We start from the raw sequence: 16,895 nt of genomic DNA, 5'->3' as shown, positions 1-16,895 counted from the left end.
AACTCTGCTCTAATTCTGTCCTTCCAAGTAAGTCTTTAAGATGAAGCAGATGGGCTGACAGTCAACTGAGGTGGACTGAAAAGTCATCTATCCAGTGAGCTAGAAGAAAGTACTAGGCAGAGAAAGCAGAAGCTAGAAACTTAGGTCACAGGACAAGAGGGCAGCTACCCACAGCCTGGAGGTTGGGCCACCCCATGCAGACAGCAGGAAGGACCCCGCCATGACCAGTCATCCCTGTTAATGTTCTGAGGATTCTGCCTTCCAGAAGCTCTCCCAGTGTCCCACTGAATTAGGGCATTCCCACCCCAGCTGGAGTTGAGGATGTGGGTCCTGGAACCTGCTCTCCATATGATATCATGCCCAGTCTCCCAGCACAGCCTGCCTGCTCTTACTTCTAAGGAGACAAAAAGGACAGATGAGTGAGAACCCTCTGCTGCCTGAATGAAGTGATGCTCTGATGGACACTCAGCTCTCTCTGTGTGGCTGCCACAGTTCCCTTCCTGTGGCCCAGCCCTCCAAGTAGCCTGTCAGTATGTCTGGGCTCGGAGGAGTGGTCTCCGTGGCAACCCCCGACAGACTGGCCCCAGCCTGGGAAGGGTGCCGGGTATGCACATTCCCCTCCCATCTGGGTTTACTTGTTTGGGGCTGTGGGCGGTGGTCTTGCGTTTCTGTTGTTTTTTCTGCTGGTTCTTGGTGCTCTTGCCCCTTGCTTTCTCGCCAGCTATCTCTGACTCTCCCTGCATCTCCACCTTCTTCTCTTTCATTTGGAAGGATTGCTTCTCCTGTTTCAGTCTCAGCTCCTGGATCAGTTGCCTGCCCATTGAGGAACAAGTGATTGTCACAGAGGTTAGGGACAGGTGGTGAAGGTGGGCATCCTCCTTGGGCGATAGACAAGTTAAAATGGAGAGGCAGAGTGCCCCCACTTCCCTCCCCCAGTGAATCCAGTCTGCACAAGTGATTGAAGGTCAGAAATCAAGGTGGTAAGAAAGAAGTCATCCCTTTAATTATCCAGTGTGGGGAATGGCATCATTTCAAATAGAAATGTGCAGTAAAAAGAGCTATGTTTCTTTCCACCACAACCCCATCTCTTCCCTACTTCCCAATAGACCATCTGCATGCATGGCAGGTGCTGGGAAGAGGATCTGGGTGGGAGACTACAGCCAGGGGCTCCCATGTGGGACCATTTCATGTGATGAGCTCTTTGGCCAATGGATCAGGAGAGTGCTCTAAAGGTGACACAATATAGTGGAAATAATATGGTCAGGCAACTGGGAGTTCTAATCCCTCTCCTGATATTATCTTGTTATATGATCTCCTCTCTGATCCAATTTCCCCTTCCATAAAATGAGATAGTTGGTGGGGACTAGACTCAACAGGACAATTCCCTTCCAGCCCTTAGATTTTATACCTGCATGAATCGATGAAGCAGCTCTGAGGAGGTGTTCATCCTGGAATGGGGTGGGGGTGTCTGTCTCTATGGTCGGTTTCTCTATGGTCAGTCACCTATCTACTTATCTACTTAATACCCCATCTTAGGAAATCTTCCAATTTATGGCCCTTGTGAGACCACAGCAAATGTTCCCCAAGCAACTTCAAGGTTGGGAATTGAAGCTCAGGGACTTTCCCTGCCACCCCAGGACAGCTGCCCAGCAGGTCAAGCACAATCCCCAGAACACACCGCCCACCTCATCCTGGGAGCCTTCCTACCGGGCATACAACTCCCGAGCCCTGGAAGCAGCAGTATTCTGGAAGAGGGAGCAATTGTGCTGGAAAAACTTGTCGTACTTCTCCAAATTCAGAGTGGGATAAATCAGCCGGAACCCGCCACAATTTTCCTTCTCATATTTCTCTGTTTTCTGTAACCGCACTGCTTGGAAACCCTTGGCTTCCTCAATCCTATTGGGATGCAGAACACAGGGATACAGTTTTTTTTTTGGAAGGGACATATCCAAGCTGGATGTCATCTAGGGCCAGAGGGAGGCCTTGCACATAATAGTGGTTAATCAGTATTTGTTAAATAAAAGCAAAAATGTTTCCTGGAAAGGAGATTCTAGCCCTCCTGGGACAACCAGTGTCACAATGCACTAAGAGCTGGTTGGAAGAGCCTTTCTGACAGCTCACCAAATTCTCTCCCCTTACGAGTAAAACCCATTTCCCCCTTGGCTTAGTCTGACCAGGCAGACTGTCTCCACCTTCCCATTCATTACCCTTATTACTCTTCTCTGGAGAATGGCAGCTTGTGTTTTGCTAAATTTGAGGGCTTCTTGGATGAGCTTAATGAGCTTTATGAGCTGTAATGATCTCATTCTTCCTCATAGCCCCTTGGGGAAATGGAGGTCAGGTAGGGAGGCATGATAAGCCCCCTCTACAGAAGGGGAACCAAGAGACACTGAGAGATCCAGGACAAAGTAATGAAGGGAGACAGATGCAGAGGAGACCCTCTGTGTGATGGGTGTGATGGAGTAATGTGGTCTCCTCCTCAAAGAGTTGAGACAGCAGTACAGTGGAAAGGTATCCTGGCACCCAAGCTGGCACACCCACTGGGCTCTGGGTCCAGAGCTGTCACCAGTAAGGTGATCTCATGAAAGTCAGTTCCCCTTCTGGAGTCTTGGTTTCCTCTGCTTCAAGAACAGCACCACACCACACCACACTCCTTCTACCTCCCTCCCTGCAGGGGAGACAGTACACATGAAAGTGCCAGAGAAACACAGTGCCATCTGGACACCAGTACAACACATTGCCCCTGTTCCAGAAGCTCGGTCCCAAAGGATTCGATTGGCTCTTTTTCTGGGAAGGAAAATAGGCAGAGGTGGGGGAGGGTCCTTAGTGGGATTTGAAAAGCAACCAGGGCACCTCCTTGACCAGGCCCAGAGTCTTAAGATACTAGAACCACTATGCAGAATGAAGGCCCCAGTGACAATGCAAATGACGCCCTTCAGACATTAGCTCCTGCCAACATAGTAACATGGGAAAGGACTGACAAGCTTTTCATTTTAGTAAAAATAAAATATTGATTTTATTTTTTTATATTGGTAATTCCTAAATCTTCACATATTAATCAATTCATATCCGTTATATATAGTTACATGTGTATAACTTAATCTCCTATTTCTAAGAACAAAAATTATCCATAATCCAACTGTTTGAATTACTACATTCTGCAACTAAAAACTCACATTCCAGCCAGGCATGGTGGTGGTGCACACCTGTAATTCCAACAGCACAGAAGGCTGAGGCAGGAAGATCACAAGTGCAAAGCCAGCCTCAGCATTTTAGCAAGGCCTTAAGTAACTTAGTGAGATTCTGTCTCAAAAAAAAAAAAATGTGAAAAAGTGCTGGGGATGTGACTCAGTGGTTAAGTACCCCTGGGTTCAAACCCTGGTACCAAAAAAAAAAAAAAAAAAAAACCCACAAAAAAACTATCACTTTCTAAATAGGATCATAGTTTGCTAGAAATAATCCACCCCTTTCCCTACCAACTCCAGGCAAGATTCTTCTCTTTTTAAATTTTTATTTTCTGTCTTTTTTCTTTTTTACTTGCAACCATTGATCCTCACTCCACCTCACAGGCAAAATTTTTGATAGCCTCTAAAAAGTTATGGTGCTGGGCACTATACTAAGACTCTATATGAATGATCTTATTTAATTCTCCTAACAGGCTGAGTGTGGTGGTGCCCACCTGTAATCCCAGTTAGTGAGGAAGCTGAGGCAGGAGGATTGCAAGTTTGAGGCCAACCTGAGAAAGTGAGACTCTGTCTCAAAATAAAAAGGGCTGGGGATGTGGCTCAATGGTAGAGTACCCCTGGGTTAAATTCCTAGTACTGGAAAAAAGTAATTATGTGTCACTAGCTCCATTTCACAGAAAGATCACTGAGGCTCACAGAAGTGATGAAAGGCCACATAACTAGCAGGATGTTTTTTTAAAAAAATTTTTTTTAAGAAAGAGGAGAGGAGAGAGAGAGAGAGAGAGAGAGAGAGAGAGAGAGAGAGAGAGAGAATTTTTTTAAATATTTATTTTCAGTTCTCGGCAGACACAACATCTTTGTTGGTATGTGGTGCTGAGGATCGAACCCGGGCCGCACGCATGCCAGGTGAGCACGCTACCGCTTGAGCCACATCCCCAGCCCCAACTAGCAGGATGTTGAGTCGTAACTTTGACCAAGACAACTAGTCTCCCCGAGAGCAAGGAAGTGAGAGAATGAGGGCCCTGGGGCCAGAGGGTGCTGCTATACCTGACCTCCCGGGAGGGACACTGCTGCAGGAACTGTCCCCGCTTTCTCTCCTCCTCCAAGACTTTCTTTTTGTCACAATTTTCCAGGTTGATCAGTACCAGGGTATCATACAGCAGACTGTCTTTCACATCTTTATCCAACCGGGAGTCAGTAGAGAAGCTTGGAGAGTGGTTGACCTGTGAGGGCAAGATGACAGCTGGGGACAGGACCATCCAGGGTAAAAGTGAGGGGTAAAGCAGATGCTACCTCCAGATGCTGACAACATCCACCTCAGGGCCCTGGCTGCCCAGACCACCCAGAGGTGACAAACAGTCTGTCCCTGAGACACAGTAAAGAAAGCAGAAAGCAGAACTCCCTCTAGGTTAGTCTATTTCATCTTGGTCCTGTCTCCTCTGGAAGCGTGAGGTGTGCCCCTCTTTGGTTTCCCCCCATCTGGTGTGTGTTCTCTTACATGCAGCGTGTGTGTTATACAGAGCAGAACAGAGGAGGGGTCTGAAGGATTGGCTTGGAGGTAGGAAAAAGAAAGGAGGGACACTTTCTGGAGCCTCATCAGGCTGAGGGGGAGAACAGGTGGGAGGAGAATGAGAACTTATTCCTGCCCACAGCAAAGTCCATCCTGTTCAGAAGCACTGGGTGACATTGGTAAATTTCCAGCAGTTTTTGAAGGCTTGCTCATGCTGGCTCATTCTGTTTGTGGGGTAAGAGCTCTAAGTGGCCATCTCTCTATTTCCCTCACACCTGAGAACAAAGGTGAAGGAAGGCAAATCCCCAGGAATCCAATCTGCAGTTCTGAATTCTCCACGCTAAAATGTGACTCTGGCATCAGTACCTGGCACTAGCACCTCAGATGTCACCTCACGTATACACTTTGCTCCTCATCATTCATGCTGAATGGACACTTGAGAAGGTTCCCGAGCATCACTCCAACCAGGAAGAGAGATAGCAACTTGGAAAGATTCTCTTCCTCCTCCTACCCGCCCCCATGGAGGCAGGAAACTCACTGAGTGTCTCTGCCACCCGTTCCTAGGGCAGCAGACACCAGTTTGCTCTGTTGGTGCTTAGATCTGAGTCATGCAGATCTGCCGGAAGCCAAGGGAGTCAGCTCCCATCTGATACTTAGCCTCACCCACCCAGCTTTGATGAAGAACACTGCCTTTCTGGAAGAGAACTCTGTTACAAAAGGTAGAATTATCTTTAGAATCACTCTGTGTCTGAGATTAACAGCAAGTCTGTTTGCAAGTCTGGCTGGACCTCAAGAAGACACAAGGAATTCTCTAATTCCCAGCCGTCTACCCCCCTCTGGTGGCCACTTCTCAGCTAAGAGGGAAGCCCCACAGGCAGCAAGCACCGTGAGAGGAAGTGGCAGGGGAAGTTGATTAGAACAATCCAGGTGAGCCAGGAGGGCAGGGTCCCTGCAACTGGCTGACTCTAGTAACAGGGCACAGTTCTCACCCCTCGCCTGAACTTCCCTACCTCCAGCAGCCAGGGTTTGAGTTTGTGGTCCAACAAGATGTCAAAGCCCAGGATTTCAAAGCAGGCACTGTTAAGTGTGTGGCCGGGGAAGCAGGTGTGGTAGTTATGTTTGATGACTGGGTAAGCAGAGATGATTGTCTTGATGATGACATCCTCGATAGCCCTCCATATCTGTCCCACGTTGAAGCCGTGGTTCTCCATGTACGTGTTGAAGGTAGAGAGCTTCCTGGAAGGGAACCACAGGCCACCAGGCAGGGCAGCTGGCCTCTGACCATTCAAGGCCATGGCATGCTGAAAACCAGAAATTTCTAGAGAAGATAAAGCTCTAGAGCTGGTGTGGATGAATACCCAGGACCTAGCATGACCACAAGGCTGGGTCAGCTTGAGAGGGAGCCTAGAAGACACCTGTGAGCTGGGGAAGGGATGGGATATCTGGGTGGAAAGATTAATGGATTGCAACCAGGTGTGGTGACACATGCCTATAATCCCAGCACCTCCAGAGGTGCTGAGGCCAGTGTGAGGCCAGCCTCAGCAACTTAGCAAGGCTCTAAGCCACTTAATGAGACCCTATCTCAAAATAAAAAGTTAAAATGGCTAGCGATGTGGGTCAGTGGTTAATGGCCCCTGGGTTCAATCTCCAGTATGGGAGGAAAATGGTTAATGGATGAGAAAAGAAGAAAAAAAAAAACACCCTATATCATGGTTGTGCTTGCGTAGCAATGGTTTCTCTACCTCTGGTGTTATCTACTTGGGGAGTCTTTTAAGAATACTGGTACCTTGGATCTACCTCAATCATCCGAGGGGACAATGAAAACACAGAAATCTTGTTTCAGGGTTGTCCACAGGGAAGACAATCCCAGAACATTTCCACAGAAAGGTTACCATTAGTCTCAGGCAAACTGAACTGTTCCTACTTTTGAACAGAGAGCCCTGCATTTCAGGAAACCTTAGTCAGAGGCAGATCAGTATGGCTGTTGACCCAATTGCTGAGGAAATCAAGAATCTCTCTACCAGAGATGTCCATGAGGAAATATCTGAGTGGACGGATGCTCCATTAACTCTAAGCTGGGCAGCACAGAGAAAGGATGAATCTAAGAGACCGTAGAGGCAGTGGTGGGGGTGGACACTCAACCTCTCATACATATGTACCTGCATGTCCCCCAGAGAGTCAAAGTGGAAGTGGAAATACAGAAGGAGAAGATGTAAGAGAATGGTGATCTGAGAAGAGAACAACGAAGACAAGAGACAAGGCTCCCAGGCAGTTCAAAAAGCTCGCTGGAGCCCAACTGAAGTGGTCAGAAAAGGAGGAAGCAGGTCTACCAGCCAATGAGCACCTGCTAAGGGCCTGCTGTGCATGCAAAGCTTGGTGAAATGAGGAGACACAGAGGAACCACCACCTCTGCCATGGGAGGCCTGGGCACCATTTGGGAAATCAACACACATACGAAACAACTAAGGATGCATTTATATAAAGACAGAAAAGGAAAGGTCACTCAACACAGAGACCACCTCCTCTACCTGCCATTGTCAGGGTGCACGTAAGTGGATTTTCCAGATCATCTGAAGTCAATCCTTTCAAGTGGAAAAAGAAAAAGTGTGTTTAATTTGCCTAAATTGGATGTAAATTTTCCTGAAATAGATCATGTACTTCCCTGACTTCTTATAATAGACGTTACAGAACATAACAAAGCCTTCTTTTGATGACTCAGGCCCCATCACAATATACAATATTGTACAATTTCTTGAGGGCCAGCAATTAGTGAACTCACTTTAACAACAGCTAAATGCCAAGCACACAGAAGAGGAAGAGAACTGGTGTCTGCCCCAGAGTGCTGCCAGGTTTGCAGTTCTGTCTTCTCTTTCACTCTGAGGAGCACTTTTCTAGCTGAGTTTGCAACCCACTTGGGGGGACTAACCAAAGGGTTTAACAGTTGGCCTTAGCTGCCAATTTTGGGGCAGGGGAAACAGCATGAGGAGTAGGTTTTCCCAGAAGATGGGGAGGAACTGGGTGCACGCCTGTAGTTCCAGCAACTTGGGAGGCTGAGGCAAGAGGTTTGCAAGTTTGAAGCCTGTCTCAAAATACAAATAAAAAGAGCTGGGATGTGGGTCAGTGGTAGAGACCCCTGGGTTCCCCAGTAGAAAGAAAGAAAGAAAGAAAGGAAGGAAGGAAGGAAGGAAGGAAGGAAGGAAGGAAGGAAGGAAGGAAGGAAGGAAGGAAAGAGAGACAGACAGAGGAGGAGGAAAGGAAAGGAAGGGAAGGAGGAAGGGAGGCAGGAAGGGAGGGAGGAAGAGAGAAAGACAAGATGAAAGAAGGAAAGAAAGAAATGGAAAAAAGGAAGGAAGGAAAGAAGATAGATGGATGGAAGATGGGAAGGAGGAACAGGAAGGAAAAAAGCAAAAAGAAAAATAGGGGAGAAAGAAAGAATTCCTCTACCTGGCCAAATGGAAAGCACACCAAAGTCCAGGACATGCTGTGGTTTGTGTCCCCCAAAAGTTCACGTGCCGTAAATTTGCCCCCAGTGTAGCAGTTTGAGAAGCAGGGCCTTGAGAGGTGATGGGATCATGATGGCTCTGTCCTCGAGAATGGATTAATCCATCAATTATTAGGGGAGTGGCTCTGTTATGAAACAAGCTCTCTCTGGCACACTTGTTGAGGAGATGGGCTGCCAGCAGACAGAGGCTGAGCCAAGAGAGGGCACAGCCCCCAGGCCATGGGGGCAGAAGACTGCTCCACAGAGAGGGCACACAGAGAAGAGCGGAGTGAGAGAGAGGTGAAGAGAAGGAAGAGGAGGGAGAGGGGGGAAGCTAGGGCAGCAGAAGAATATTTGAGGGTTGCAGGTATAGCTCAGTGGGTAGAGCGCTTGCCGAGTATGCCTGAGGTCCTGGGTTGCATCCCAGCACCAATAAATAAATGGAAGAAAGGAAAAAAGAGAATAATACTGGAAATCTTTACACCCTTGCTTTAGTTTTGTGCCCAACAACACCGCCTCCATTGTGGCCTGAGGGCCTGAGGTCTGTTATTGGGATATCAATTCTCATAAAAGGGAAATGAGACCAAGGGAAAACAACAGTAACCGGAGCACTGTACTGCCAACAAGTCATCTGAGTCTCACAGAGGCCCCACGAGGTGGGCAGGAGAGGACAGGTTTTCTCATGGCCCTCATCTTATAGAAATGGAGGCTCAGAGAGATGAAGTACCTTGTCCAAGCTTTCTCAGCTGGCAAGCAGCAGAGCAGGGATGAGTAGCCAGGCCCCCCTGAGCGTTGACGTTCCACATGCACCACTGGCGCCCAAAGTTTGGGTGGGGACACAGGCAATACAGAGGGGCTGACGTCCTCTGAAAAGGGGGAGGCTACCTCCTCCCAGCCTGACACATCCCCTCCAGCAGGCATAACCTAGAGATTTTCTGTGTGCTGAGATGCCACACATTTCTCTGCTGCTCTGACACCAAATGGATTCCCTTTTCCTCAGTCCCTTGAGACCTGGTTCAGTAGGAAGAGGGTGAGCCTCAGAGCATGACAGGCCCAGCTTCTTGGCCCATGCTAGCAGTCAGAGCTGGGTGACCTTGGGCAACTTAACCCTGCAGAGATTCAGTTTCCTCATCTATAAAATGGAGATGGCACCTAATTCATGGCTCTCTACCTACAAAAAGCAGATGATAATGGCTTTGCCATTGTATTGTGGTGAAAATTCAAGAACGAAAACTGCACACAGGTGCCAGGCACAGCACCTCTGAGGCCACCAGAAGTACCAGAACACTGTACTGCCAATAAATCATTTGAGTCTCACAGGGGCCCTATGAGACTGCCTGGCCCTCTGTCTGGCCAAACTAGGTTCCACAGTCTTCCTTTTTCTTAAAACTCAAGTGAGAGCTATTTGGACTCAAACACAAATGGAAAAGCTGCTCATGATGAGACTCATAAATTCCTTTCATGTCCCCGCTTCTGGGGAATCTTAAGGGCCAGCTAGCCACACGTCATATGGCACCAGGGCATCCTCATGACATATATAGCTTGAGAATCTCTAATGGAGCAACACCCCAGGGAACCACAGACCAAGAAACCACAGCCTGGCAAGTCCTTCTCAAATGGCAGACTTGCGATCAATAAATGTCTGTTGATTTGGAAATGTCAGAAGGGCAACTGTAACAAGGCTATGTTTTGGTGTGTGTATGTATTCTGCTGGGGAAACGGTTTGTGTTTATCTCTCCTCCTCCCAGCCTCCTAGGGTTTACGATGTGGCCTCCTTTTAATGATTAACAGTCCAGAGAGCTGAGATGAGTTCTGGATTGAGAGGCAAAGTCTCTTCTGAGGCCACGTGACCCAAGATGGAAACACTGACGGAGACTGACAGGGTTTGGGTAGAATCCTAGAAAGAAGAGTAAAAACTGCTCTTTTACCTCTTGCTGCCACAGTAAGCATCTTGAATGAAGTTGGAACTGTGCTTATTAATGGAATAATTGGTCAGGTGCATGCAAATATCATCCTGGGAAAAGAGAACATAAGATGTGGGGTCAGGCTGACATGAAGGCCTCCTGCATTCTCTCTGTGCCCTCCCATGGCCCCTGGGGATTAACTGCATGGAAAAGAAAGGGAAGTCTTAAGATGTACTTAAACTGGCAAAATTAAGGCAATAAAAAGGGGAATCTTAGAGCCTGGACAACTTAACCCTGTATAAGCTGGAGTATAAGAAACTCCAGCTCCTCCTGAGAGTGAGCGCTGCCTTGCCTGAGGGAAACTTCAGGAGTCCTAGGGGACTTAGAGTCGGGGGGGATAGCAAGATAGCTCACTCCTGAGCACTGTGGACCTGGTGTTGGAGTCAGGCAGACTTGGCCACAAGTCCCAGATGCACCTCTTGCTAGCTGTGTGACCTTGGACAAGTCCCTTCTACTCTCTGGGTTTTAATCTCCCTCTCTGTAAAAGGGAATAATAACTCCTATGTCTGAGGGTTCCTGGGAGGGCTCAGACTAAAGAATATATGCAACCTGTCACATAGGTAGTGCTCAACAAATGACAGCCAGATCCATGATGTCTCGAGGAAGGGTATTAAGCAGGACTTTTTATCATGCTAAGGAGGAAGGGGAGGCATCATGTCCCCTCAGCTCACCAGGTTGTCTGTGCAGGGGTAAGAGTAAGAAGTGGTAGCAAAGCGGACCAGTCCTTCTTTGTACACAAAAATCCTGAGAGGGTCACATGATGTCACCAGCACATAAATCCGTAGGTCAAACTTGAACCCATCAATAATAAAGGGCTGGGAGGAGAAGAGAGAAGTCAAACAAGCAGCAGAGGAGAAGCTCATACAAAAATCGCCAGCCCCCATCTTGTTTTCATGGATAGAATCAGTCCAACACTGTCTAGTATTGCCAAGTGAAGGCTTGGCCAGGCCTGGGGAGCAGGATAAGGAGAACTTGGTTTCTGTGACTTGACTTGTGACCTTGAAGAGGTCACCAAACCACACTGTGCCTTGATTTCCTGATCTCTTCATTGGCACAAACAACTACCACCAAGAGATATCTTGGCAACTAAATAAAGTAACAGTAAAAGTCCTTTGATGAAAGGACATATGGTCCTCATCCAGGGCTGCGTTATACTTGTGGTTCTATAAGAGATTTCCTGCAATCAGTAATCCTGGTCATTTTGCCTTGGGTGGGAGGTGCAGTGCTTCTCCCTCTTCTCACACTTCTAGAAGGTTCCCTCCATGCAGCAGGTTATACTGTGACCTGTGGCACTCAGGGAGGGAATCTGTTTACCATGAATCCCTCCAGGATGATTCCCTTCTCCCAAATAAGGTAGGGTATCCACAAACTAAGGTGTTCTCCCAGCTCTCATCTATTTGAGCAAAGGGGCTAGCCTGGTGAGGTCAGACCAACAGGCAAGTGTACATGGCAGCACCTCTGCTCAGGAAATTCAGTCTGACAAAGGCCAAGGCAGAAGACAGTCTCAGCTGCATCCCTACTTCCACCCCCCATTGACTCATTTCACATTGTATCCAGTGCAGCTAGATCCCGAGGCTGCTATGGGCAATAAATAAATAATCACAATAAAGAAGTACCTTTGAAATATAGAGCTGACAGATCATATCCTCCTCTGGTTTGATTTCTTTCACAGTGCGGGTGATGAATATACCTCTCCCTTGGCAACCCGAGTCCGGCTTACAAATGTATGTCTTATTTTTTCTTGACCTGCTATAGGTCTGCAAATCTCCCCAGCTACCAGACAGGGAAGGAACAAGATACACCATTAGCTGGAGAGCAATGAAAAGAAAGACCAGTTCCATATGAAAAAACAAACCAACAACAACAACAAAAAAAAAAAAAAAAAAAAAAAAAAAAGAGTAAAGGTATCTGAAGTACAAAGTCCTGGCATTGATAGACAGAGGCCCAGAGGCCAGCAACGAGAGAGATAATAGAACTGATAAAGTGGAGAGTGTGTGTGGGCTTCGGAGGGAATTCGGGCCTAGATTCAAGCCCAAGCAACACCACCCACCAGCTGTGTACCCTGTGCAAGGACATGACCTCTTGAAGTCTACATTTCATCATCTAGGAAATGTGGATAATGAAACCCATCTCATGCAGTGGTTAGTTAAGATGACATAATGCAGCAAAGTGATGATCTGTGCTACCCACCCCACGAAGGTGGCCATGACCCAGACAGTTTGGCATTCTGGATTTACAGATAGGAGATTTGGAGTTCTTGGTCTGGCTCAAGCCCTGACAAGTGATGTGACATTGAATCAATAGGTCTCTTACCCTCTCTGGGCTTCAGTGTTTCATCTGTGATGCCGCCACCCCAGCCAGAGGATGGGAGGGCAAATAAAACCTTTAAATGTGCTTTTAAGACAGTATATGCAGAAGAAAGAAACTAAATTAATGGATTATATATATCAGTCTTGCTATATTTATTGTTTTGCATCTTAACTCAAAAGAACCTTGTGGATTCTTGGGAAAATCACTTAGCCACAATGTTCCTCAGTGGCCATGAAATCTGGAGGCTCCTGTTAACTGTACGGTGCACACATTTCCTCCTAAGTTGCTGCTAAGCCTTGGAAATTGTTCCAGACTAAGGAAAGGCTGGGAGCTCCTGGTTTAAGGAAGTCTTGGGAGGAGAGGGGAGAGTGGGATTCCTCTTCTGCCCTTGCCATGTGAGTGTAAAAACAGACGGTGGCCTGTCACACTACCCCTGCCTTGTGCTCATGCCATCTCAAGTTTCTCCAGAGCATTTTGCCTATCAGGAATGGAGGTGCAGCTTTGAAATGGATAAAATGAGAGCAAAAAGGGAAAGGGCTGCCCGCCCAGCCGGGCACTACATGAGACAGAGGCCAGGCAGTCCTCCCTGCTCCTACCCTGGGTGCTAATCAAACACAATCCCACTATCTCCAGAGGAGCTCCTGGTCCTAAAAAATTCAGAAACAGAACAGTTAAATGGTTGGAAGGAGTTAAAGATCAACATCCTTCAGGGTCAGAACAAACTCTCATCCAACTACAGGTACAGGCTCCAAGGCACCCGGCCCTTAATTGTCATCTCATTTTATAGGCAGAGCCCTGTGTGTTCTCAACCTTGGACACACCCTTTATCCTTTCTCTTCCTGGACAGTATATAGAGAGATGGGAGATCTTATGGGAAGGGAAAGTAGCAACCAGGGAATCAGGGCAGGAGGGAAATGTAAATAGGGGTGGGGAAGAGAAGGAAATCTGGGCTCACTCACTCAGCAGGAAGACACCAGGTCCTAGGGAAAAAGTGGAAATCTTTAGGGAACATCTTTAACATGCGGCTCATATTCCTGGCCAGCAAGTCCTTGCGGCAGATTTCACTCATCCCAGGGAAGTGATTGATCTTCTACGAGGGAAGCAGTAATTCATGATCAATGGGGGGACATGGGAGCACTTTGAGATCCCCTCAAGAGTCAGTGATTAAAAATAGGGGCCCTTGGGCTGGGGATGTGGCTCAAGCGGTAGCGCGCTCGCCTGGTGTGCGTGCGGCCCGGGTTCGATCCTCAGCACCACATACCAACAAAGATGTTGTGTCCGCCGAGAACTAAAAAATAAATATTAAAAAAATTCTCTCTCTCTCTCTCCTCTATCACTCTCTCTTTAAAAAAATAAATAAATAAAAATAGGGGCCCTGGATGGGGATATAGCTCAGTTGGTAGAGTGCCTGCTTCTCGAATGCACAAGGCCCTGGGTTCAATCCCCAGCACCACAAAAAGAGGGTTGGGGGGGGAGTACTGGGCAGATATCACACTTAAATTGAGGAAAATACCTGGTAGCTCTTCATGTCCATCACCCTCTCCAGTGATACCGAGTAGTCTGTCCAGTACAGAGTCCAGTCATCGTTGTCACCTCCCTCTCGAAGGCCATACTGTTGGGCCACCCTACGCACTGCAATGGAATTGAAGAAAGAAATGTCCTGTTCGCCCAGGAAGCAAAGAAGGAGCAAAGGATGGGGAGGTTCCTTTTCTAGGTAGTTCCAGACCCAAGTACTGGAACAAGAGACCCAGCTCCTTAGGACTGTAAGCCATCTTTCCCTGTCTGGATGTACCACTACCAAGAAAGGAACATGGAGAGTTGGAAGCTGTTGAAGAACACAGCCAGTATGCAGTGATTGCCACAGAAGGTTATCTGGGGTGAATGTTTGACCCACCTTGGCTTCCCCTTGCCAGAAAGCAAGCCTCTGGCTTTCTCCTAAACACCAAGCCCTGAATGTTCAGACAATACAAACTGAACCTTAACACTAAGCAGAGCTAAGCTTAACTAGTGAGGTAAATTGGCAGGAAAAAAAATTTAGACAATGTATTTCAAAACCATATATACCACTATCACATCTTTCTTTCCTGCCTCTGTTAGTATTAATAGCTAAAAGCTGATTTCAACACAGGCCAGATGCCTTCCTTCCTAGGCCTAAGAAGGAAGGAGGACCTGCAGTAACCAGGAGAGGACAAGAGCAGCCCAGAACATTAGAATTTGAACTCAAACACAAAGGCAACAACACTGTGCTCTGTAGTACAAAGCAAGTCTGTAGACCAGGGTTAGCCTCAGACTGTTGGATTGTGACATATGTTCTAAAACAGAGCCATCAACTGCAGCAACAGCTGCCTCTTCTACAATGAGATCCTCAGTCACAATATATAAATATATTTGCACCAGGGATTGAACTCAGGGGCTCAGGGACACTTGACCACTGAGCCACATCTCCAGCCCTATTTTGTAGACAGGGTCTCACTGAGTTGTTTAGTGCCTTGATTTTCCTGAGGCTGGCTTTGAACTTGTGATCCTCCTGCCTCAGCCTCCTGAGCCAATGGGAATACAGGCGTGCACCACAGCACCCAGCCCCAGTCACTGTAAGCATTACAGATAGCTGAAGGACATGCCACTGGGATCAAAACCCATAATTCTTGGAATGAGATTCCCAACTCTCTCAAATAGTCTGTGGAGCCAGAGGAACCAAGAAAGAGGTTTGAAGACACTCCTTTTTCTCCTCAAGAATTCTCTCAACATCAAGAGTGACTCTTCCCAACGACACAGGGGGAAGTGGTAGGTCCTTGTCCCCGATCCTTTGCATTGAAATGCTCACCGCTCTCATACCGGCAGCTGGATAGATTAATCACCAATCATCTGGAAAAAAGAAAAAGGAAAGCACAAGACAGAGACAGACTGCACCCAGAAACATCCTGTCCCAGGTGGAGCTGCATGAAGCCTAAGCTATCACACTAGGCCTGATTCAACCATTCCCATCACTGAGGACATGAATGGGTACAGACTGGCAGAAAGCATGAAATCAGTACTGTTACCCTATCCATGGGGTATAGAGTCTATATTGCAATTATAGCTAATTTAGCATACAGCTTCGTATTAACATCATTTTCTTAGTCCTTTTACTCCAGTAGTCCATCGGGAACAGGAATTTAAAATATTTTTGGCCAAAATACTTGCTTCTCTCTTCTTCTGCACAGTAAGGGAAGCTGTCAGTGAGAAAGCAGACAAGCTTTCAGACACTAATCAGTCTGAATGGAGCAAGACCTGGCAAAATATTAAACAAGAACTGGAATCCACAAGGTAAAGTCAGATCCTAATTCAATAGCATGGTTCTATATTTAAAGTGTATTAAATTCTCAGAACAAATACGCACTTTTAAAAAATACCTTTTTTTAATTTTTATTTTATGTGGGGCTGAGGATCAAAGCTCACATGTGCAAGGCAAGCATTCTACCACTGAGCCACAACCACAGCCCTAAATAAGCCCTTTCTTATACTTATGCAAGGAAATTCTCTCTTTTCACTCATTTTTGAAAGGCACTCTAAACATAAATAGAATGAAAATTAGGACAAGGTGCAGTTTTACACATGATTATTTGATTCTATAAAACAGACCATCAAAAGAGCCTTCTTTTTATGCGAACTGAAAAGCAGAGTGGGTTTGACAGCTTTAGCCCACAATTTTCCTTTACTCTATCAAGCCTCCTTCCCTCCAGGTCCTTCCTGTTCTCACCAACATGGAGCCCCATTCCCAATTTCCAATCCTAACCTCTTTTTCTTCCTCTTCTTCTTGCTTTGCTGACAGGCCTCCTGAAACCCCTTTTGTGTGTTCTCTCTCACAAAAGCCAGGGTGATGATTTCTTTTAGATCTTCTATGGAACAATTCTCCCTCTCTTTGGAGTCTGCTCTTTTTTTACCTTCAGAAGTCAGGCACTGTGGCATCTTCCTGACTTGGAAGGAGGCTCTGGGGAAATACCAGCTACCCCTGGAGAAAGAGCAGAAGGAATGGTACTTACACAGACCCACCTGCAGGGGGACCCCCTCCCCTGCGCATGTGGGTAGTGAACTGGAGTTCCAAGACAAGGCAACAGGTTGTATAAAATGCCAACCCACCTCCCCAGTTAGTGCAAGCTCTGGGAAGGAGCCCATTTCACCTTTTGCCATTAACTATGTCCTTGGGGACTTAACCCAGCCAACCCTGGCCTTGGTTTTTGCCTCCTAGGGTTTTCCAGAGCAGGCTGAGATGCTGTGCATGACACTACTTGGTAAACAATCTTATTATTAAAGTGAGTAAGTGTCTGGAGACAGCTTCAGAACCAAGCCTGAAGCCTTCCTAGCTGAGGGAGCTTGTCCCCTAGGGTGCAGCGGAGGTGCATTTAAGCCTTTTAACTCTTTCAGTATTACATCCAACTCCCCACATAGTAATCTTCAGGCCTGAA

At 47.1% G+C, this 16,895-nt stretch overlaps 1 protein-coding gene across 1 annotated transcript in view; it reads right to left on the bottom strand.

The window, feature by feature from the left end:
- The window catches only part of TTLL6 (tubulin tyrosine ligase like 6), a gene marked incomplete at its 5' end in the record, with an annotated part of 34,228 nt that extends 18,945 nt beyond the window's left edge, over positions 1-15,283 (bottom strand). The window contains 10 exons of the mRNA XM_081272564.1: positions 636-813; positions 1,708-1,896; positions 4,233-4,408; positions 5,706-5,931; positions 10,105-10,190; positions 10,812-10,955; positions 11,757-11,913; positions 13,410-13,540; positions 13,964-14,075; positions 15,168-15,283. Of these exons, the coding sequence (XP_081128690.1) occupies positions 636-813; positions 1,708-1,896; positions 4,233-4,408; positions 5,706-5,931; positions 10,105-10,190; positions 10,812-10,955; positions 11,757-11,913; positions 13,410-13,540; positions 13,964-14,075; positions 15,168-15,283 (1,515 nt within the window). The remainder of the gene's footprint in view (positions 1-635; positions 814-1,707; positions 1,897-4,232; positions 4,409-5,705; positions 5,932-10,104; positions 10,191-10,811; positions 10,956-11,756; positions 11,914-13,409; positions 13,541-13,963; positions 14,076-15,167) is intronic.
- Positions 15,284-16,895: the final 1,612 nt, after the last annotated feature.

Source organism: Spermophilus citellus (genome assembly GCF_964194105.1).
Source record: "Spermophilus citellus genome assembly, chromosome: 17".
Taxonomy (NCBI): Eukaryota; Metazoa; Chordata; class Mammalia; order Rodentia; family Sciuridae; genus Spermophilus; species Spermophilus citellus.
This window is presented reverse-complemented; position numbering and strand designations above follow the sequence as displayed.